Consider the following 24,336-nt stretch of genomic DNA (forward strand, 5'->3'; position numbering starts at 1 on the left):
AAAAGATATTGCCTATTGAACAGTTTTCACAAATTAGGTCAGTTTTTTAAAAAGTGCCAATCATAAAGGTTCTCGAAATTGGATTCTAAGGAGATATTTTTTGAATTACAAAACTTCACAAATCTGCAAATTTTTCCAGGTTTTTAAAAATTTACTGGCACTTCCATCTATGTTAAATAATCAAAACTAGCCCTAAAACATGTGTTTGTATTCAGAAGACATGGTCTAAAAGAGAAATCATGAGCTCTGGCCTGGCGAAAGAGGCGAAAATGTTTCCTTGTTCGAAATGTGGCAATCTATGTGCCTCCAAACAGCAATTGCAACAGCATTCCAATTGTCACTCTGAAGAATCTGAGGAACAGATTACATCTGCCAATGGAGTTTCGCAGGCGAGAACTAAGCCACAGCTGTTCCTATGCAATCTCTGCATTCCAAGAGTGCGAGAGTTCTCGAACCGAACTTCTCTTAACCGACACATGCAAACAATTCACTCGGTCACTGAGGAGTCCCAGTTAGTAATACAAAATTGAACTACAATTATGAGAAATTATTGAACATATTTAGTTTGCTGCATAAATATAAAAAATATATAATCGCTCTGGTCTGAAACAATGCACAGGTAAGAGCTACTTAAATTGCTCAAAATCTTGTTTGCTTGCGATTAGAAAGAACTATAAAACGTGATTTTTTTCCTGTTAAATATTTTGGGTACTAGGCTTTTTTCCCGTAAACAATTTTATTCACAGGACTCATCGACTCCTGGTAGTACCGTAGTTCATAACGAATTCAAGTTTCTGACTTTTGCCTGCACGCTTAGCCGGGAGGTAACGAATATGCCTGGGAAGGCAAAGGTCCTGGGATTGAATCTGACCAGGACTTGTTTTTTTTGCAAAAGGTTAAAGTTCCGGTTAAAAAAGTTTCAGGCCTATTATTTGTCTGCTTATGTTTTATCGGCTTAGTTGCCAGATCTAAGAACACTTTTTTTTCGGTGCAAACAAATTTGATTGCAGTTGCTTAATGTCTTAGCATTTTAAAAATCCGGCCGTATCGAAATTGGGTTTTTACATTGGCTGTAATTTTATCAACTCGATTTGTTAGTATTTCATTTTTTTGAAAATTTTTGTCTTCTTTTTTCGACTTAGTCTTTTTCGTCTATTTTTAGTATCTATTTAGTGGCCCCTCATTGCATTGTTTGATAACCGAGAAAAGTTTTTGTGTGCGTGTGTGCTCTGAGGGGAAGGGTGATACTCATGATTTTTGTTATAAAGAATTTTTTCGGCATAAAGTGCTTCTGCTGGTTTTGTTAAGTTTTGTTCCGATGTTGGTTTGCATTCAATTGCCTTGAATGGTTTTTTCAAAACTATCTTCATTTTTTGTTAGATTGGTTGTATGTAACTTCTAAAACATCGATATAACTTTTTTGCTGTTGATTTTTCGATTTAGCTCTCGGTTTAGTTTCCGAACTTTCTATACCACCTTTAATTTATAGCTATATGGCTTTCGTAGATACTATTTTGGCAGTACATGTATATTTTCCAATAAGAGTTCGCCGAACAATTTTGATTGATTTTCAGCTAATTTCAGCTAATTGTCCTCTTTGATAGTTCTTTGGTGTCTTGCGGTTTAAATCCTATACTTGTTGCATCGCCGGTGGTGCGAAGCTCAGCTTTGCATCTGTGCATATTTTGAGATTTCCGAGTCTTTACTTTCGTCAAAAAGCAGTCAAATTTTGAGCATCTCTTCTTTTAAAAAATCGATCTGCTCAAGTATTGCCGGCTTTGTTTCCGGTTTATAAGTTTTATCCTTTCCCAAATTAGCTTTCGGTACATTTTCTCAAGAATGATTTTTCCGATTTAGCGGCTATGGTTGGCATTTTTTGTCGCATTTTCTGTCGACTGGTTTGCTTTGATATAGTTGCTGTTTTGTAAGTTTTGCGAAGCTCTGCTTCGCCTCTGTTGTTACGCTTATTGCGATTTGATAAGTTCCTTTCTTGAGTGAAAACTCTTTTATAGGTTGTGCTATTTTGTTAACAAAAGTCTTTATCTTGCGATAGGCAAGGGTGCTGTAACCGGGTACTGGACTTTTTTTCCGTAAACAATTTGTTCACACGATTTCTCAGATACTCAACTGGCTTCATAATAAATTCAAAATCAGTCAACCATCAGCGCATATGGCGTAGAGGTAACAAACCTGCTTGAGATGACGAAGGTTTCTGATTCGAATCTAACGGTGACCGTTTTTTTTTTCAAACAGAAGTTTTATACTTTTTCAGACTATCGTCCGTCTTTGTATTTTGTTGTCTTAGTTTCCGTAGCACATACTCTTTTTTGAAGGTTCAGCTTGAATACCATTTCTAAAGCCCCATTAATTTAAGTAATTAAGCTTGAACAATTTTTGCGGAAGTTTTTTTTTTTTAAATAAAAATCGTATTAAACATATTTTGAATAATTTTTTGTTTTCATTTTTTTATATGTTCATCAATGTGCACGGAATTTTTACGTATACGATGAATGTGCTTTCGATTAGGAAGAGTTATGAATTGGGAAAAGAGACTTTTTCTTCCAAACAACTTATCCATTAAAAGCACTCAATCATGTTCTCAAATTTGCACTTTTGTCAACCAACAGACACATGCTTCAAATACCTGTTCTTTTTACACATGCGAAAGCAATTGTCTTGTAATCAGGAACTAGACTTTTTTTCCCGTGAACAACTTCTCTTACAAATCTTACTTGCTTTTTTATTGATGCTTAAGAACGTCCAGGTTCGTTCCCACTTGGCCTTTGCACGCGAAGGTCAGAGGTTTGAGTCCCAGCCAGACCTTGTTTTTATGCTATTGAATTTTTGTCCGGTAAAATTGAATAGTCGGATTTTCCTTTGTCTGCTCTAGTTTTGTCGTCTTAGTTGTCACATCGCGGTTTTTGCTTGAGCTGTAAGCAACTTTCATTGTTTTTGCAATTGAGAGTCTTCTTGTAATTTCACAGGGGCTTGAACTTTTGTTCATAAACTCTTTTTTTTTCGGCTCAACTTGTGTCTGCTTATAGGTTATCGGCTTTGATGCCTTATCACGGATTTTGCTTTTTCTTTTAGCAACTTTTTTTGTGGCTGCAAGTACGAGTGTTCTTCAATGCAGTTTCAGGGCGACTTACAGGAAAAAATTACAGGAAAAAAAATTGCAAGTGCAAGTCTGGTTTAATGTAGTTTCAGCGCGACTTTTTAAATTTTAAGAATTAAATTCATATTATTAAATTAGTTTTTTGAATTATTTTTCATTATGATTGTTCTTAATTTTTAGTTGATTTTTTTTAAAAATTTTTAAATGATTGTTTTTTTTTACGGCTCCATTTGTGTCCGATCAAAGATTGTTTAGTTCTCTTGCTAATTTAATCTTCAAATGCCTGGTGTGTTTGCCTGAAATGAAGTTCTATCGAGGCTTACAAAAATTTAAATTTTGGGTAGACCTAGTTAAGAGTAATGATAGTTTTGAGTACTCTTATGAAGTTCTTGCTGATTTTTTTTTTTGTTTTTTTTAGGGAAAGGTCTTAAAATTTGTTCACGCTCAATTTTGGTTTTTCGCGGTTTGACTTGTGATTTCTTTTAAAGTTCAGTGAAATTTCATTGTTAGAAGGAAAGCAAATTCCAGGTCACGAAAAACGTGATCGATCGACTTCTCATTTCGAAAATGACAATTAATTATCAGATTTCCCAGCGAAATAAAAGTTTTATGTATTGATCTTGTTTTCTCAAATTGGGTTAGTTTTAGCAAAAAAGTGTCCATCGTAAACTGTTTTACAAATTCAAAGAGCTTTAAGGCCATTTTTTTTGCTTCGAAATTCAAAATGTGAAGGCTCTTGAAAAAACACGTCCGTTTTTTTTCAGTTTCCTTGCGTTCATTACGTTTTCCAACTGTTAGTTGGCTTTGTTTTTTACTGAATATTTTTCGTTTTTTCTGCTTTTGTTTTTTATGTTTGTGTTCTACCGCAAGTGATGCGAAGGTCTGCTTCGCCTCTGTGTCAAAGGTTATCTTTTGTTTTGGTTTAAAATTCCTGTTTGATTTATTAAACAGGTATTATGAAAACGTTTTTTTTTTCCAGATGAGATCTGGTATTTTTTTTTTTTTGAGACGCTTTTTCGAAAAATTCGCTTTCCCAAAAAACTACCCGTCAGATTCTCATAAAAGTGGTACCAATGGATTCAGTAGCGTTTCACCTACCTGTCTGCATGAAATTTAGGGCAATTTTTACCCTACCCCACCCCCTACGGTCTTAGAAAAGCTTCACAACTCGGTACTTTTTTCACTTTTTGCCTATTTTTTCGGAAATTTTCGATTTCCTCTTAAACTACCCGTCCAGATTTGGGATTAAGGGTTTAATCGATAGACCAGGTTGTAGGAAACTCCCATGCACAAGCGGCTGGTCCCTAATTTGCTTAGGGGAAGAGCTATAGACTTAGGAAAAGTCACTTTTTTGATTTTTTTGCCCATTTTTTCGGAAATTATCGATTTCCTCAAAAACTACCCATCCAGATTTGGAATTAAGGGTTTAATCGATAGACCAGGTTGTAGGAAACTCCCCCGCACAAGCGGCTGGTCCTTAACATGCCTAGGGGAAGAGCTATAGACTTAGGAAAAGTCACTTTTTTGGCCTTTTTTCAAATCTTTCCGATTTCCTCAAAAACTACCCGTCCAGTTTGGGATTAAGGGTTTAATCGATAGACCAGGTTGTAGGAACCCCCCATGCACAAGCGGCTGGTCCCTAATTTGCTTAGGGTAAGAGCTATAGACTTAGGAAAAGTCTCTTTTTTGATTTTTTTGCCTATTTTTTCGGAAATTATCGATTTCCTCAAAAACTACCCATCCAGATTTGGAATTAAGGGTTTAATCGATAGACCAGGTTGTAGGAAACTCCCCCGCACAAGCGGCTGGTCCTTAACTTGCCTAGGGGAAGAGCTATAGACTTAGGAAAAGTCACTTTTTTGATTTTTTTGCCTGTTTTTTCGGAAATTATCGATTTCCTCAAAAACTACCCATCCAGATTTGGAATTAAGGGTTTAATCGATAGACCAGGTTGTAGGAAACTCCCATGCACAAGCGGCTGGTCCCTAATTTGCTTAGGGGAAGAGCTATAGACTTAGGAAAAGTCACTTTTTTGATTTTTTTGCCTATTTTTTCGGAAATTATCGATTTCCTCAAAAACTACCCATCCAGATTTGGAATTAAGGGTTTAATCGATAGACCAGGTTGTAGGAAACTCCCCCGCACAAGCGGCTGGTCCTTAACTTGCCTAGGGGAAGAGCTACAGACTTAGGAAAAGTCACTTTTTTGATTTTTTTGCCTATTTTTTCGGAAATTATCGATTTCCTCAAAAACTACCCATCCAGATTTGGAATTAAGGGTTTAATCGATAGACCAGGTTGTAGGAAACTCCCCCGCACAAGCGGCTGGTCCTTAACTTGCCTAGGGGAAGAGCTACAGACTTAGGAAAAGTCACTTTTTTGATTTTTTTGCCTATTTTTTCGGAAATTATCGATTTCCTCAAAAACTACCCATCCAGATTTGGAATTAAGGGTTTAATCGATAGACCAGGTTGTAGGAAACTCCCCCGCACAAGCGGCTGGTCCTTAACTTGCCTAGGGGAAGAGCTACAGACTTATGAAAAGTCACTTTTTTGATTTTTTTGCCTATTTTTTCGGAAATTATCGATTTCCTCAAAAACTACCCATCCAGATTTGGAATTAAGGGTTTAATCGATAGACCAGGTTGTAGGAAACTCCCCCGCACAAGCGGCTGGTCCTTAACTTGCCTAGGGGAAGAGCTACAGACTTAGGAAAAGTCACTTTTTTGATTTTTTTGCCTATTTTTTCGGAAATTATCGATTTCCTCAAAAACTACCCATCCAGATTTGGAATTAAGGGTTTAATCGATAGACCAGGTTGTAGGAAACTCCCCCGCACAAGCGGCTGGTCCTTAACTTGCCTAGGGGAAGAGCTATAGACTTAGGAAAAGTCACTTTTTTGACTTTTTTTGGCCTTTTTCAAATCTTTCCGATTTCCTCAAAAACTACCCGTCCAGATTTGGGATTAAGGGTTTAACCGATAGACCAGGTTGTAGGAACCCCCCATGCACAAGCGGCTGGTCCCTAATTTGCTTAGGGGAAGAGCTATAGACTTAGGAAAAGTCACTTTTTTGATTTTTTTGCCTGTTTTTTCGGAAATTATCGATTTCCTCAAAAACTACCCATCCAGACTTGGAATTAAGGGTTTAATCGATAGACCAGGTTGTAGGAAACTCCCATGCACAAGCGGCTGGTCCCTAATTTGCTTAGGGGAAGAGCTATAGACTTAGGAAAAGTCACTTTTTTGATTTTTTTGCCTATTTTTTCGGAAATTATCGATTTCCTCAAAAACTACCCATCCAGATTTGGAATTAAGGGTTTAATCGATAGACCAGGTTGTAGGAAACTCTCCCGCACAAGCGGCTGGTCCTTAACTTGCCTAGGGGAAGAGCTACAGACTTAGGAAAAGTCACTTTTTCGATTTTTTTGCCTATTTTTTCGGAAATTATCGATTTCCTCAAAAACTACCCATCCAGATTTGGAATTAAGGGTTTAATCGATAGACCAGGTTGTAGGAAACTCCCCCGCACAAGAGGCTGGTCCTTAACTTGCCTAGGGGAAGAGCTATAGACTTAGGAAAAGTCACTTTTTTGGCCTTTTTCAAATCTTTCCGATTTCCTCAAAAACTACCCGTCCAGATTTGGGATTAAGGGTTTAATCGATAGACCAGGTTGTAGGAACCCCCCCCCCCTACACAAAAGGCTCGTCCCTAATTTGTCTAGGGGAAGAGCTATACACTTAGGAATAGTCAATTTTTCGGTTTTTAGGCCATTTTTTCAAACTTTTTCGATTTCTTCAAAAACTACCCATCCAGATTTGGAATTAAGGGTTTAATCGATAGACCAGGTTGTAGGAAACTCCCCCGCTCAAGCGGCTGGTCCTTAACTTGCCTAGGGGAAGAGCTACAGACTTAGGAAAAGTCACTTTTTTGATTTTTTTGCCTATTTTTTCGGAAATTATCGATTTCCTCAAAAACTACCCATCCAGATTTGGAATTAAGGGTTTAATCGATAGACCAGGTTGTAGGAAACTCCCCCGCACAAGCGGCTGGTCCTTAACTTGCCTAGGGGAAGAGCTATAGACTTAGGAAAAGTCACTTTTTTGACTTTTTTGGCCTTTTTCAAATCTTTCCGATTTCCTCAAAAACTACCCGTCCAGATTTGGGATTAAGGGTTTAACCGATAGACCAGGTTGTAGGAACCCCCCATGCACAAGCGGCTGGTCCCTAATTTGCTTAGGGGAAGAGCTATAGACTTAGGAAAAGTCACTTTTTTGATTTTTTTGCCTGTTTTTTCGGAAATTATCGATTTCCTCAAAAACTACCCATCCAGATTTGGAATTAAGGGTTTAATCGATAGACCAGGTTGTAGGAAACTCCCATGCACAAGCGGCTGGTCCCTAATTTGCTAAGAGAAGAGCTATAGACTTAGGAAAAGTCACTTTTTTTGATTTTTTTGCCTATTTTTTCGGAAATTATCGATTTCCTCAAAAACTACCCATCCAGATTTGGAATTAAGGGTTTAATCGATAGACCAGGTTGTAGGAAACTCCCCCGCACAAGCGGCTGGTCCTTAACTTGCCTAGGGGAAGAGCTACAGACTTAGGAAAAGTCACTTTTTTGATTTTTTTGCCTATTTTTTCGGAAATTATCGATTTCCTCAAAAACTACCCATCCAGATTTGGAATTAAGGGTTTAATCGATAGACCAGGTTGTAGGAAACTCCCCCGCACAAGCGGCTGGTCCTTAACTTGCCTAGGGGAAGAGCTATAGACTTAGGAAAAGTCACTTTTTTGACTTTTTTGGCCTTTTTCAAATCATTCCGATTTCCTCAAAAACTACCCGTCCAGATTTGGGATTAAGGGTTTAATCGATAGACCAGGTTGTAGGAACCCCCCCTACACAAACGGCTCGTCCCTAATTTGTCTAGGGGAAGAGCTATACACTTAGGAATAGTCAATTTTTCGGTTTTTAGGCCATTTTTTCAAACTTTTTCGATTTCTTCAAAAACTACCCATCCAGATTTGGGATTAAGGGTTTAATCGATAGACCAGGTTGTAGGAAACTCCCCTGCCCAAGCGGCTGGTCCCTAATTTGTCTCGGGGAAGAGCTGTAAATTTAGGAAAAGTTTTTTGAAAAGTTTTTTGGCATTGGAACAAAGATTCAATATACTTATTGTGTGTATTTTTTAGACAATGGAATCCGCTATGCTTACGTTTTCTCGCTTAAGCTTCTCTTTCACTTTTTTGCGTAGGAAGGGCGCTATCGACTTGAGAAACCTGAAATTTTAAAACAATTTTAAAATTATCAATATTAAAATAATCAAACAGGTCTCTCCAGCTTTCAGCTGGGCCCCTAGTTTAACATCTCCGGTTCTGTACAATTGTTTTTTCTTCTTTTCTTGTTTTTTGTTAACTCTTCCTATAAGTTTTTTCGGTTTGCACCTAATCTGCTTAGGTGCATCATTTTGTATCGTTAGATAAGCGAAACAAGTTTACTATGCGTGTTTTTAGGGGTAATTAGATAATTTTGTAAGCTTCAAAGTTTTTTTTTATATCGCACGACCTAAAAATTTTTTCAACTCAGCGGCTTTCGTCACAATTTTTGTCAGCTAGTTTGTCATGCTATATCTGTGTCCTATTGCAAATGATGCGAAGCTCTTCTTTGCCTCTGTGCATGTTTTTCACGCACAAATTTGATATTCAGCGGTTTCATTTGATTTCCGTTTAAGTTCAAAACACCGCTGCTGAATTGCAAAAGTCTAAGATCACGAAAAACGCGATCGATTTTTAATATCGGAAGTAGATTTTTTTTGGATTTTGCAGCAAAACAAAAACTTAACTTATTGGACTTTTTTTTCTCAAATTGGTTTAATTTTATTAAGAGTAATGAACGTTGTGAAGACTTTTAAAGGTCTTGCTGATTTTTTTTTGTTTTTTTTTCAGGAAAAAATCTTTACACAAGCGAAGCGAATTGTATTATTACGAACCTACGTAACCCACCTAAGTCGAAAATAAAAGTGCTCATTTGTGGCACTTTTGGTATATTTCAATTTCATCATATTTAAGCGTATTTAAGCATTGGTAATTTAATAGCATATAGTGCTGGTTTATTTTTGACTAGTGTTAGGTCCTGTTTGAAAACAACAGGTGTTATGAAAATGTATGTTGACTAGTGTTAGGTCCTGTTTGAAAATAACAGGTGTTATGAAAATGTATGGGATTTAATAACTTTTGTTTTTTTTTGCGATGCTATTTTCAAAAACTACTGAACAAATAATCAAAACAATGGTGTTATTGGAAAAACTGGTTGCGATTCAATGTGCCTGCATGTTTTGCTAGTCTCTTTTCAGCTTAAACCACGTTCTACGCCTTTCGAAAGTTTCAGTAGGGGGATTTTTGACTGATTTGATTTTGAATTTGTTCATTTTCTCAAATAATAAAAGCATATATCTGAGATGAACGTTTAAACAAAAGAAATAATCATTGGGATCTCTCCTTCTCAAGCGGCTATTCCCTAAATTCGGAAGAAAAAAGTTATGGCCTCAATCATTTTCTCGAAAACTACTCTGCCAAATCGGAGAATAAGAGTTCAGCCAGAAGAAAAACTTGGTATGCGAATCTTCCCTACATCAGCGGCTATGCCCTGCGTTTTCAAAAAATATGGCCTTAGAAAATGTACAATTTTTGGAAACTTCTTTCTTTTTCTTCAGAAAATAACCTGCTGATTCTGAGGTTGATAATTAATTCAAACTAACATCGTGCTTCGTAATCTGTTTCTCCTTATTTGTTTTGTAGAAAAGCCGATATGGACATCGGAAAAATCCATTTTTTGAAAATTTAACCGTTTTCTTAAAGAAATTTCATCACTGTTCTCGAAAGCTACTAGCTAAAGCCGATATTAAGGATTCAATCTATAAATCAGGGTATGGAAACCTTTCCGGCATACGAGACTATTCCCATGCTTTAATAGAGAAAATTTTGTGAATTTTGGAAAAGCCAACTTTTTCGAGTTTTGATCGTTTTTTGGAATCTTTTTCAGTTTTTTTTTTCGAAAACTACCCAGCCAAATCTGAGATAAAGACTTCAGTTGAAAGATCGATTAGTAGTTTCTTATTTAAATATGCAGCTAATCCACTACTTAACCAGAAAAATTTCTAGGGTTTTGCGTTAAGTCCATTTTTGAATCTTGCAAAATTACGCATTTTGGTATCAGTACAAAATTTGATCAAAATATTAAAACATGTAAATCTAGCATAAGCTGGGCAACTAGTTTTTCCTTCAAGCGTCCGTGGCGCGATTGCGAGGAAGTGGAAATCCAAATCAACCGGAAGGAGATGCAAATCCGGAACATTGAAATAGTTAGTTGTTGTGGCCGAGTTTTTCCTACATCGCATTGGCAATTTGATAGAAACTGCAGCTGCTTTATTGATGGCTGGTGTTAGTAAAATTGCAAGCGGTCATGAAGCAGATGTGAGAATGTGTTACTCCCAAGCCTTGCAAAAAAGTTTCTCAAGGTGTCTTTTTAACCTTTTCCTTATTTCACTTTGTTTTGCCTGTTTAGAGACCTTTTTTTTGCATTTTCCTCGCTTGTGTTTGCGAAGCGCAGCTTCGCCTCTTTGTAAAATATCGATGCACTTAGGTATAATGAACTTTTTGATTTCAATTGAAATTCATCTGCTGATAGTGACGTAAATAGCCCTCTCCAAATACGAACGTGCAAATGGCGCGAAAATTCTTGAACGATTTCTAGTTTCGAAAGTGGAATTTAATTTATAGATTTGGAGAGGAATAAAAACTTTAACCAATGAACCAGTGTTCTTTACTTGGGTTCATGTTATCAAAAAAGCGCCAACCATAAATTGTTCTCAAAATTTAAGGAGCTTAAAGGGCATCCTTTTTTTTCTTTGAAATTCGAAAGATTTTTTCAAACTCAGTGTTATTTTTACTTGCGTTTATTACTCTTTTCCACTCTTCGATTGGCTATATTCAAAAAGTGTCAATCATAAATTGTTCTAGAAATTCAAAGAGCTTTCGGGTCATCTGTTTTTTTTTGGAACTTCGAAGGTTGATTGTTCTTCAAACAAGTCAGTTTTTTTGTTTTCTTGAGTTCATTGAGTATTTTTCCAATTATCTGTTGATTATGTTTCTGAATGTTTTTAAAACGCTGTCAATCAAAAACAAATAAATTATACCACTTTAAAAATTCATATGGAATGTATGGATATCTTATCCCAATCTCGTAATGACTACAATTTGGCTACATTACTTCACTTCCATTTTCTGTGTTTTAAAAGCAAATTGCAACCCAATTCGAATGCTGCCGTGGTAGCTCAGGGATTCACAGTCTCGGAAGGACTGGAATTGAATTCGGCCTCGTGTCTCAATGAGTCAATGACGGAGTGTGTTGCCTCGTTGTCCAATCCGAATGGAGAAGAGGACGAGAGGACATCAGTCATCTCAGATTCAGACAGCCATTTTCTACTCAATAGTCTCATTGTGAAGAGTTCGCCAACTCATTATAGTTGTGCTGCGTGCCTTAAACGCTTCCAAGATTTAGCAATTCTCAGGTAGACAGTGGCGGATTTAGGGGGGCATTCAGGGATTCGACCCCTGTCGACCCAAAGGGTCCCCTTTGTACTATTTTGAGATGTACTAATTTTGAGGGGAGCGCGCGCCGAAAAAACGCAATTTTTCGGTCAAAATTTTCAAAAAGTGCCCAAAAACCCCTTTTTTGGCCTGTTTTCTCAAAAAGTTGCCAGCGGCGTTGAAACTTTTGTCAATCTAGGGTCTTTATAGTGGTTTGGGAGAGCTCAGAAAATCAATTTGGTCGACCTAAAAAAAAAGGCCGAGAAAAAATTTCAATTTCTTTTCGAAAATCAGCCCCCCTCGAGAAATTCCTAGATCCGCGCATGCAGGTAGATGCATTATTTTGTAAAATTTTCAATATGCAAAAAAATACTTTTAAGAGTTATGAACGCGGTGAATACTCTTTTATAGGTAGCGATAATTTTTTTCAGGAAGTCTTAAATTTGTTTAGGCTCAAATTTATTTTTACGTGGTTTTTTGATTTTTTTCAATTTCAGTTTCTTTCCTTTGTTGAAAGGAAGGCATACTCCACTATCGGACAGCAAAAGTGTCAAGGTCACGAGAAGCGTGATCAACTTCTAGTTTCGAAAGTGGAATTAAGTTTTCAGATTTCTCAGCGAAATAAAATTTTACTAATTGTTCCAGTTTTCTCAAATTCGTTTAATCTTTTTCACAAATTTCCCATCAAAAATTATTCTAGAAGTTTAAAAGGCTTTAAAGGCATCTATTTTTTTCTTTGACATTCGAAACTTTTTTTGTTTTCTTTTGTGTTCATGACTATTTTCTAACTGTCTGTTGGCTATGTTTACGCTTAGCAAGCGTTATTTAACTGGAATATAGACTTTTTGTTCGGGTTAAAAACTTGAACAGAATCACTTGTATCTTGGTTCATAATGAATTCAAACTTCATTGCGTCTCCGGCACACAGCCTGTAGGTAACGAATATGCGTGGGAATGCAAAGGTCTTGGGTTCTAATCTGACCAGGACCTTTTTTTTAAAACGGTTAATATTCTGTTTCCATTAAATTGATTCACTCTTACAATATGTAGTTTTACTTACCGTGACTTCGTATTTCCTTCTTCGTTTTTTGTTCTGCTGAAAAAATTCCACTGTCTACAACCCCGCTAAAAAAACGCTCAAATCTGAGTTTTTGGTTTCACTGCATATGCGGCTATGCCCACCTTTTTTACACCTAAAGGTATGGCCCTCGGAATAGTCAAATTTGTGACCTTTTTTGAATCTTTTTGGTTTTTTCTCGGAAACTAGCCTCTCAATTATGTTATTAAGGCTTCAATGGAGATAACGGGCAGTGGGAAGCTCCCCTGCATTAGCGGCCACCCACAAATTTTTTTTACAAAAAACTTATTGCTCTCGGAAGTTTCGATTTTTTGACCGCTTTTTTAAAATTTTTGTCTCGAAAACTACTCTCCCAAATCTGACATTTTGGGTTCAATTGAAATTACAGGTTGAATGAATTCCGCTGGCATAAGAGGCTACGCCACATTTTTCGACACAAAAAGCTATATTTTGGGAAATGTCAAATTTTGATTTGTTGACCGTTTTTTATACATTTCTTGCTAACTATCGTGCCAATCCTGATATCATAGGTTTAGTCGAAACAACAATTTGTTGAAAGCTTACGTTTATAATCGGTTATGCCCAGTTTGTGTAAGAAAAAAGTTATGGCCTTCAAACAAGTCAAAGTTTTGATACTTGACACTTTTTTAGAAACTTTTCGAATTTACGCGAAAACTACCGTGCCAATTCTCACGTATTGAGTCGAGGAACCCGGTTTTGAGAACCTTCTCTGCTTAAGCGGCCAATGCCTGCTTTTTGCAGAAAAACATTATGGTTTTTGGAGAGTCTTTTGATCGTTTTCTTGACCTTTTGACCGTCAAATCAATCTGAGATGAAAAGTTCATGTGAAAAAAACCGTTGCGATAATTGTTCCTGAAGATTGGGCTTCCGAATATTTTATAAAGAAGAAGAGAAATGTTATCTACTTTGGAAAACTGATTATCTCAAAATTTTATGCTCTTCTTATTTATTTAAGTAGAGAAACATTTTTTGTGACGCATCGGTATAGCAATTTCATTCAATATCAAGCACGTACCTCCAGCTTTAGCTTTCCCCTAGTTGTTGTTTATCGAGACATACGAAAATTTGGTTCACTTGGATTTTTTTCACCATTTAAAAATTTTTTTCGACTTCTGTATTTTAAAGTGTGTTGTATTGCAAAAGGTGCGAAGCTCTGATGCGCCTCTGTGTTAATAGATACAAATATAGATTCAACACGTTTTGGATCATTGCAATACAATTGTTTCTTGAATCTAAAGCATAATGATGTTTAAGGAAACATATTACAAACAAACATTTGGGTGGGTCAAATATACGAGCAGACACTGATGATCAAAGACCAACTACCTCTTCCTACTCCAATGTAGTCTATCTCGACAACAGCGTCGCCAGCTTTCAGCAATCGCAACTGCGCACTACCTCCAGTTTAATTTTTGACGGCTCATCGGTACTTAGCAGCACAGCGCCTCGCGCTGAAGCTATACCCACTCAGTATCCGCCATCCAGTGAACCAGTGGGATCAAGCTTATGCGATGGTAGCCATGCGGGCAATGGATTAAGTAGTGGCGTTGTTAGCTGGTCCAATGTAGATGCAGCTCAGTTTAGTTTACAGTTTGATGACAATAATCAGCTTTACTTGCAAGGCGATGAGGCAGGTTTGCGAGAAGTGATTACAACAGATACTGATTTCATGGAAGTTGGCCAGGAGGTAGTTTTGAGTAGTGATTCATACAATGAGGGACTCCATGCTAGTTCCTCGCCGCTCGTAAACACTGAGCAGTTTAACCACTCTGCTACAACTGGAAGTTTCCTTCCGCAGACCTACTCTCAAAGAGATGACTCAATGCACATGCTAACAGATGGTCAAGCATCACTGGCAGCGTCTCGCAAAACCAAGTAAATATTTCTTAGCTTAGTACAAACTCAGGTTTTTTGATGTTCTTTGAACTGAGAGAACAGGAAGGCTTATATTCAAGCAAAAATAACGGGAAGGAAGCATTTAATTGATATAGCCGTTGCTTAACTCGGCTGCTTTATTTCAGAAGATACCAGTGCCCTGACTGTGGCGAGGCCTTCAAGAAGTTCGTACGTCTGCAGTCTCATATTCAGATCAAGCACCCTCACATGTTTGCAGCATTTGAGGAAAGCACAGCTCGAATTCTGAATGAGGGTCAGTCTGAAAGTGTGCTCCAGGGGGGAACTTCAGGAGTGGATAGCCTGGAACCTCTCTCTGATGCCATAATTGACGAGAACGGGCTGCATGCTGGGGAGTTTTATCGTAAGAATTCGATTACTTTTATTTCCTTGTAATATACTTGATATCTAAACTTGTAATATACTTGATGGTGCTAGGTCAGTAAAACGCTGTATCAGCAACCCGAAAACGGGCAGACCCGATCAGTGATTCCAAAATGAAATAACCTGGTTAGTAAACCGAAAATTGTGAAAAAGGTGTCCAGTAAACCGAAAATGAACTTCTCAAATTAACAGCGTTTTCAAAGTAACGTTTTTTATTAGTTAAAATTGCCAGGAATGATGCGCAACATGTAAATTAGGTAACATAGCTAATGAATTGCAGTCAATCTATGGAAGGTTTTTCAATTTGGTTCTTTGATGCGTTTAATCTAAGCTGAGTTAATACTTAATATGGCGCAGCTGGTTACGTAAATGATAAGTAATTGTTTCATAATTGGTTTTACTGAAATGGTAGTTTACTGATACATCGATTTATTGCACGCACACCATCTTGGTATTGTAACATCTTTGAAATGCAGTGCTTCATTTCTTTCCGAATTTTACCCTTGCTTTTATACAGAGCGAAAAGTTCCGTTTTAGTATCTCTCTTACTCCTGCAAGGGAATTATTGAAAGGCCATCTATTTTTTTCTTGTAAATTCGAAAATTGAGATTTTTTTTAAGTTTTTTGCGTTCATTGACTCTTTTCAAGCGGTCTGTTGGCTATGTGTTGTTTCGAAACTCCACTGGTTCTTCTCAAAAAATAATGGAAACTTTTATTTAAGGAATTCAGGCTAGGGTTAATAAGTTATCGTTGTGCAAATTGCCATTTTTGTGAATTTTTGTTTCTCAATTGATTAAAAATAGTGTGTATTATTTTTAGTGATAGTATTGATTTAATTTCAGAAATGGAAGTGATATCAAGTGGTCAGTTGGGACAGACTGTGTTGAAGGGGCAGGGTGGGATGGGGGAGGGACTGTCTATGAACAGTTCAGGGAGGCAGATAGGCGTAGGCGTGGGCATGGGACCATCGAGGAAGGACGTGAATAACTTCGCAGTGTCAAGTGAAAGACCCTATCTGTGCCAGGAGTGTGGTAAGGCATACAAGATGAGGTCGCACTTGTCGCAGCATATCCGCTACCACACTGGCGAGAAGCCGTTCAAGTGCGACATTTGTGGCCAGAACTTCCACCTGTCGGGAGACAGAAACAGGCACGTGATCAAAATGCACTCCGACTACAGACCGCACAAATGTCTCTACTGTCCAAAGGTAACAGCTACTGTTAAAAATAATTTCTACTTGTATAAACTGACCAGTCATGTTGTTTTTTGGGAAGGGCGACAAGTCATAACAGGCGACAATTCGCAACAGGCGACAATTCGTAACAAGCGACAAATCGTAACAAGCGACAATCGTAACAAGGCATCGGCAAATAGAATACGCTTGCTCCGCTGCGCTTACATCCGGCACGAGAGGAATACTGCGCGTGAATCAGTCAGTGTTCACCGCTTAATGTACTGTTACGAATTGTCGCTTGTTACGAATTGTCGCCTCACGTGTTTTTTTGCTAATATACATGTTTACGGTTGTCTTGAAAACCTCTTTAAGTTCTCTTGTTTATTTTCAGTCGTAAGCCTTATCGTTAAGCATCACCGAAAGATGGGATGAAAGTTGAAAGAAGCAATGGCTTAAGTTTTGCCAACTTTATGGAGCTGCGGTTTCGTATTGCCATTACGGTATCTTAATCGATCAACGTAGCTTCAATACCGTAACTGTTACTCTAATCTTAATATGAGTGTCGTTCGACAGTTCCGATAATTTTTTGTCAAAGTTTGAATGAACTTCATTGTATAGAAAATATTTCAGGGATTCGTGGATCGCTATGCCTTGAACAACCACATGAAGTTTCACATGGCACAACATGCTCACAAGTGCGAATATTGCGAAGAGAAATTTCCCAGTAAATCACTCATGAAGCAGCACAGAGTATCCCATTTCTTTTGAGCCGAGGAATGTTCAACTGAGCTAACTCAAATTTAAATTAAACATTTGAGTTTATCTGCCAAATGTTTCCATATGTTTATTTGTCACCTTAGAAATAATTTTGTAATCATTTAATTGGTTTAAAAAGTAAATTAGTTAAAAGAAAATCTTTGTTGCTGAGTTTTTGCATTGTTTTGTAGCTCCCACAGCCACTGGAATATAAATAAGGTGCCCTCGAAGGTGCCCTGAGTCATTGTTTTGAAGCTACTAGCTGTTTGTTGTCCCATTGTGCGAAAATGGTGCGAAATTATTGTTGAGACTAATGCCGACAATGATGCTACTTCGAAAGCCAGTGTTTACTCAAGAGAGCTTTGTGTTATACCACGAGACTAATTTTTCCAATCCGCTTCGCGTTTAATAATGTTCATTTTATTAAGTAAAAAATTTTAGATTACCTGGTTCTAAAGCTTTATATTTCTGTGAAATTGCTTAAAAATTAACGAAAGGTTTGAGTTGTTTATAAGAGTAATGAACGTAATTTGAGTAATTATTTCAAACTAAATAATTCCTTACTTAAGCAGAGAAACAAGGGTTTACCTTAAAATTCATTTTTGAAAATTACGCATTTCCGTATCAGTACAAAATATGATCAAAATATTAAAACATGTGAATCTAGCATAAGCTGGGCAACTAGTTTTTCCTCCAAGCGTCCGTGGTGCGATTGCAAGGAAGTGGAAATCCTAATCAACCGGTAGGAGATGCAAATCCGGAATATTGAAATAGTTAGTTGTTGTGGTCGAGTTCCTGCATCGCATTGGCAATTTGATAGAAACTGCAGCTGCTTTATTGGTGGCTAGTGTTGGTAAAATTGCAAGCGATCTTGAAGCAGATGTGAGAATGTGTTACTCCCAAGCCTTGCAAAAAAAGTTTTTCAAGGTGTTTTTTTTAACTTTTTCCTTATTTCACTTTGTTTTGCCTGTTTAGAGATCTCTTTTTTTTGCATTTTCCTCGCTTGTGTTAGCGAAGCGCAGCTTCGCCTCTGTGTAAAATATTGATGCACTTAGGTATAATGAACTTTTTGAGTTCAATTGAATTTCATCTGCTGAAAGCGACGTAAATAGCACTCTTCAAAAACGAACGTGGAATTGGCGCGAAAAAACGAACGATTTCTAGTTTCGAAAGTGGAATTTGAATTTTAAATTTTCAGCGGAATAAAAACTTTACCTGTTGATCCAGTTTTCTGTAGTTGATTTCATGTTATCAAAAAACGGCCAATCATAAATTATTTTCGAAATTCAAAGAGCTTAAAAGGGCATGTATTTTTTTTTCTTTGAAAGTCGAAAGTTGAGATTTTTCAAGAGAGTCCGTGTTTTTTATGTTTACTTGCATTCATTATTTTTTGCAATCTTCGATTGGCTATGTTCTTTGTTGAGTTCTTCGACAGTTTTCTTTCTGACTGTTTGTGCTTTTCCAAGTGCTTTCTGCTCTGAACGTGATATGTATATTACAAATAATTATTGTTTTCATGTCATTAAAACTCGCAATTCGAGAGCTCATTTTGCGTTAATTTTAGCAAAACCAATTGAACTTGAAAAAACTCAAAGTCAAACCGGGAAAAACAAATTTGAGCGTGCTTAGATTTTAATAGCTTCCTGGATAAGACAAACGACCTCTGTTCCAAGTTTATTTATACTTAATCAATGAAAATTTTTATAGCTTAGTAACAATTCCTTAAAGAGGTAATAGCTCGATGAAGAAGTGGAATTTTTTAAATTTGGTTTCTTTAAAGAATGAAATCAAAAACAGCACGAGGCACTTGGAACAGCACTAACAATCGGAATGAAAACGGTCAGAAAACTCAACAACAAAAAAAAACTCAAAATGATCATTAACTTTGAAGCAATTCACAAAAATATAAAACTTAAAGGCTATTTGATTGTTTAAAGATTTTAATGATTCAAAGTTAAATATCGGCAAAAAGAAATTCTTTTTTGAAAGTTTTTTTAAGTTCACTGATACCTTTCCAGCTTGCTGCTTACCATGTCTTTGTTTGATGCTTAGCTCTTTTTTGACAAAAATTCTTCCTCATGCTTTTTTCATATTGTGGGCTGCCTAGTTTTGTTTAAGTGTTCTTCAATATTAAAAAGAAGATGTCATGAGCTCCATAGACAGTTATCATTAAAACAAGCCAAGCGTATCATTAAAACAAGACAAGAAATTTTTTTCTTCGTAATTTTACTTTGGTGACACTTTTGGTATATTTCATGTTAATCATTATTAAGCTAATTTAAGCGTAAACAATTAAATGAATTATGTTGCTGCTTTTTTGGTTAGTGTTAGGTCCTGTTGTTTGAAAAAAGTTTAATTATAAAAATATGGGATATGTATTTTTTGTTTTTTATGACGCTTTGGAAAATACAGAATATTCAATTTTTCTCAAAAACTACAGCACCTTTCTTCGGAAAAAATGTACTAATAGAAAAAATGGCTGCTCTTCTATGTGCCTGCGTTTTTTGCTAGTCTTTTTTCATTTTACCTCACGTTCTACGGCCTTCGAAGGTTTCAGTAGGGGGTTTTTGGGCCTATTTGTTTTGAAATTCTGCATTTTCTCAAGTATTGCAGTAATCAGAGATGAAGGTTTAAATCAAATGAACAGTTTATGGGGAACTCCCCTTCTCAAGCGGTTATTCCCTAACTTCGGTAGAACAAAATTATGGCCTCAAACAAGTCCATATTTTGACATTTTGTTTAATTCTTGAAATTGTTTGGCTTTTCTCAAAGTACCCTGCCTAATCGGAGATTAAAGATTCAACCGAAAAAATCTGCTATGCAAACTTTACCTAAGCAAGCGGCTATGCGCTGCGTTCCAAAAAATTATTGCTTAAAAATTGTCCAAATTTTGCCCGGTTTTTGGAAAGTTAATCTTTTTTTTCAAATTAATCTGCTAGTTCTGAGATTGATAGTGACTGCAACTAACATGATGCTTAGATTCTCCCTGCGCAATCTGTTCACTCTATTTTTTTGCAGAAAAGTTGATGTGGACTTCAAAAAAATTCCTTTTAAAATTCTAACCGTTTCTCTCAAACTACCGCCACTCGCAAACTACTAGCTAAATCTGATAATAAGGGTTCAATCTGAAAAATCTGGATGAGGAAAGCAGAGTTTATTCCCATGCTTAAGTAGAGAAAAATTGATGGATTCAAGTAAAGTCAAATTTTGAATTTTTGATGATTTTCAGTAATCTTTTTCACTTTTTTCTCGGAAAGTACGCTGCCGAATCTGAGATAAGGACTTAAAATAATTTTCTCTTCAAACTGAATCATTCCTTACCTAAGCAGAGAAACAAGGGTTTACCTTAAAAATCATTTTTTGAATTTTTGAAAATTACGCATTTTCGTATCAGTACAATATATGAGTAAAAACATTAGAACTGGGAGATCCAGCATTAGCTGGGCCACTAATTTTTTTTCAAGCGACGTGGCGCAAATTCGAGGACGTGAGAATTCTAACTAACAGCTTGGATAATCAAATCCGGAACATTTAAATGTTTTTTGGTCGAGTTGTTGCTGCATAACTTTGACAGTTTGATAGAAAAAATAGCTCCTTATTGATGACTTGTGTTAGTAAAACTACAAGCGGTCTTGGAGAAGAAATAAGAACGTGATCTACAATTCTCAACAAAAATATTCTCAAGGTGTTTAAAGTTTTTTCCTTATTTAACTTTGTTTTACCGGTTTAGAGCGCTTTTTGCATTTTACTTGTTTGTGTTAGTGAAGCACAGCTTCACCTCTGTGTGAATACGTTATCTGCATCTGTTGTCAGATTTTTAATAAAGCAGAAAACAAATAGAAAAGCAGGGCTAACTTGTTTACTCCATCCGTACATGGCCGTTATATTCACTTTTTTCCATTGTCTCCTTCTCTAAGTTCTGGGGTAGAGTCTCGGCTGGACCTTGTTTTTTTTGCAATTGTATGCAATCGATTTTTTCGGTAAAAATTGAATTGTTGTACTTTCGTTTGCCTGCTTAAATTTTGCCGACTAAGGTGCAACATCACAGCTTTTTCTTGTTCTGTAAGCAACTTTCTTTGCAGATGCAAGTGCCAGTGTTGTTCATTGAAACTTGAAAAAAAAATTTATGAAATCGTTTTTTTTTTCGGCTCAACTTGTGTCTGCTCAAAGATTGTTGGCTTTGTTTCCTCTTCGTTAGTTTTGTTCCGTTGCTGAATTAATATTGAATTATCTGGCATGTGTGCCCAGTTTGAATTTTTATCGAATTAAACGAAACTTTAAATGTTGGTACCTAGTTTTTTTTAAAACCCTTTTTGACTTTTTTCTCTTTTTAACTTTATGTTTTTTATGTTTGTTGTATCGCAAGTGGCGCAAGCTCTGCTTTGCTTCTGTGTTAAATATTGTGGTCAGTGACATATTTGTATTTATATCAATTAGGTAAGCAAAAAGAATTTTTTCCACATTGTTTTTTATTTAGATTTAAATGATAATTGAATGGTCGGATCAAGACGGCACATCTAGACATTGATATAAAATATTTTGCAAGTTAATTTTTTTTGTTTTTTACTTTTATGGCCTAATGTTCTGTCGGATAGTTTGTCATGCTTCGCTTGTGATTTATTGCAAGAGGTTCGAAGCTTCGCGTCGCCTCTGTATTACATATCTAAATTTTGTGTATTGAATTTGTTTTTTACTTTTATGGCCTAATGTTCTGTCGGATAGTTTGGCATGCTTCGCTTGTGATTTATTGCAAGAGGTTCGAAGCTTCGCGTCACCTCTGTATTACAGATCTAAGTTTTGTGTATTGAATTTGTTTTTTTACTTTTATGGCCTAATGTTCTGTCGGATAGTTTGTCATGCTTCGCTTGTGATTTATTGCAAGAGGTTCGAAGCTTTGCGTCGCCTCTGTATTACAGATCTAAATTTTGTGTACTGAATTTGAAAAAACTGGATGTTTCTGTTTAATCCAAATTTCTTCATCAATGTCACTGGTCTGTAGATAAAAAACACCTTAAGAACCGCATCAGAATCTTTAATACCTACACATTTGGCATTTGAAGCGTTTGCTTTGACGATACAGCCTAGAATAGCAAAGATCTGAAAGTTACTTTTAGACAAAACAGTTGACAAATTGCCTTCTTCAATAAAAAAATAGAGAAATCAGAACTAGATTTTCCATTACTACATAGAGTTTTTTTTGTCAAATTTCCCAGTGGAATAACAATTGCCTACAAAACCGTTTTTTTTAAAAAAAATTTGGTAATTGTTATCAACAAGATGTAATCATGTAATCAGAAAAGTTCCTGAAACTAGAAAACAAAAAGTTACAATTTAATTTTTTTCCATGGATCGGTAATAAAATAAAAATAAAGAATGCTAAAATGAAAAGGTTTGTTTTCGGTTTTAAAAGCTTTAAATACTTATGATGGTTTTTTGATACATTCCGGATTTAGAACGTATTTTTTTGTTTCAGCTTCAATGATTACCGATTTCTTTTCCTAAAATTTTTTAATTTCAAGTCCTTGTGGTTTTGAATTGTAATAAATGTTAATAATGAATTTTACACTTGCGAACTTTTGTGAGAATTAGTGTAATAGTCGACTATTCTTTTTTTCTTACCTAAGTTGCAAATATTGGTGCACTTATTGGCGGCTTATTTATGGTTTTTTGATAGCATATGCTTTGAGAGTCGAATAATAATAAATTAACACATTTGATGCTTTGTTACCTCATCAAATAAACTGAAAAAGTAAACGTTTCAAACAACATAACAATCATAAAAACTCGTTTTCAGATTTTTCTAACTCAATGGATCTCGCAATTTTTTGAAACGCATAGTTTATACATAATATGGCTTTACTTTTCCAATTTATAACGTGCAAAGTTAGTGTGGATAGCTTCAGTTTGTTGTATTCCAAATTATTACCTGCAAAATTGAGTCTATTGTATTAGGTGCCACTTTTGCTGAACTGCATTGGCAAATTATTAGCATATAAAGCTGCTTTATTCGTTACTAGTGTTTGTCGATTGTTAAGCTTGCGTGGCTTAGTGGATAGTGCGTGAGACTCAAAATATCTTGATTGCAGTAGGCCGCAGATTCGAATCCTACACGTAGCCTAGTTTTTGCTGACTCGAGGCTTAACTCTACTTTTTCTTATTTGATTTGATAGAACTGATCTTTGGTCGTGTTCTCGCAAGTGTTTGCGAAGCGCAGCTTTGCCTCTGTGTAAAAGGTTCCTAGTCAAGAAACTTTGCTCAGTTTTTTTCCTAGGATAGTGTTTCTCAGTGGTTTTTATGCGATGCTGAGAAACATATATAACTTTTTCAATATTTTTACATATAATTAGTGAAATTGATGTTTTCAGATTTTTGAAAATTGTTTTTGTTGAAACTTGCATTTAGTACTTTGCATAGAATGAGTGAAAATGAATTACTCAAAACTTTGAAATTTTCCGATTAGCTGATTAAATATTCAGAGCTGTGGTTTCAATTTTTGCCGGCGACTTTGACCCAGGTTTTTTTTTCGTCAGACGAACGTTCTAGGCTCCAGTCTTAGCATTAACTATGATTGTCTTCAATGAAGCCAAATTGGGAAAATATTTTTTCAATGAGTTTTTATCGACATGAACAGTTTTTTTGTATTGCCTTGACTTATTGCCACTACTCTAACTTAGTGCCCTATCTTGGATTTTGTTTTCCAAATTGGACCTAATGCTTAAGATTCCCAAAATTTTAATTGAAGATATTCCCAAGTCATCATTGCTTATTACCAAGTCCGTTTTTTCGTTTTTGACTGTTAGAACAAGTTAAGAATTATGTTTTTGTTTACTTTGTGATACTCAGTGAGGTTGTCTTTTTTATTGGAATTTATTCAACCAACCAAGCAACTTTTTTGCTTTTCAAATTTTGTCATTGCTAAAATGTTATATGCGAATTTGGTATTCGCTGATTGTTTCTGCACGCTTAGTTTCAGTTTTTAATCGCGCTAATTGAGAGGGCTAGGAATAAAAGTATGAAAAAAATATATTCCCAAAAAAAGCATTTCCAAAAAAAAGCATTTTTTTAAAAATCTGGTTCCAAAAATTAAATTAGCTTTCTCTGAAGCTTCTATCTGGCCAATTTATTTTTTTTATGGTAAACAAAGTTCAATTTAGAGAAATCAGATCATTTTTTAAAAAAATTCTCAAGCGATTGTTGAGCTTCGGATTTTTTGTTGCGACTCACGTTTGCGACTCCGTTCCATTCACCTTTACGACTAGCAAGTTCACGACTAGCAATTTCATTCACGTTTGGGACTAGCAAGCGTTATGAAATCGGAATATATCCTTTTT

At 36.0% G+C, this 24,336-nt stretch overlaps 1 protein-coding gene across 2 annotated transcripts in view; it reads left to right on the forward strand.

Moving 5' to 3' along the window:
* LOC134846622 (zinc finger protein 91-like) overlaps window positions 1-17,176 on the forward strand; it is a 215,572-nt gene extending 198,396 nt beyond the window's left edge. Inside the window, exons 6-11 of one of the 2 annotated variants that reach the window (XM_063864018.1) lie at window positions 216-511; window positions 11,408-11,680; window positions 14,053-14,673; window positions 14,820-15,055; window positions 15,918-16,282; window positions 16,880-17,176. In XM_063864018.1, the coding sequence (XP_063720088.1) occupies window positions 216-511; window positions 11,408-11,680; window positions 14,053-14,673; window positions 14,820-15,055; window positions 15,918-16,282; window positions 16,880-17,017 (1,929 nt within the window). In that variant the 3' untranslated portion in view covers window positions 17,018-17,176. Of the gene's footprint in view, window positions 1-215; window positions 512-11,403; window positions 11,681-14,052; window positions 14,674-14,819; window positions 15,056-15,917; window positions 16,283-16,879 lie in introns of both variants that reach the window. The other variant, XM_063864010.1, reaches the window with a different exon arrangement.
* The last annotated feature ends 7,160 nt before the right edge of the window (window positions 17,177-24,336 follow it).

Source organism: Symsagittifera roscoffensis, chromosome 1, assembly GCF_963678635.1.
Source record: "Symsagittifera roscoffensis chromosome 1, txSymRosc1.1, whole genome shotgun sequence".
Lineage (NCBI taxonomy): Eukaryota > Metazoa > Xenacoelomorpha > Acoela > Convolutidae > Symsagittifera > Symsagittifera roscoffensis.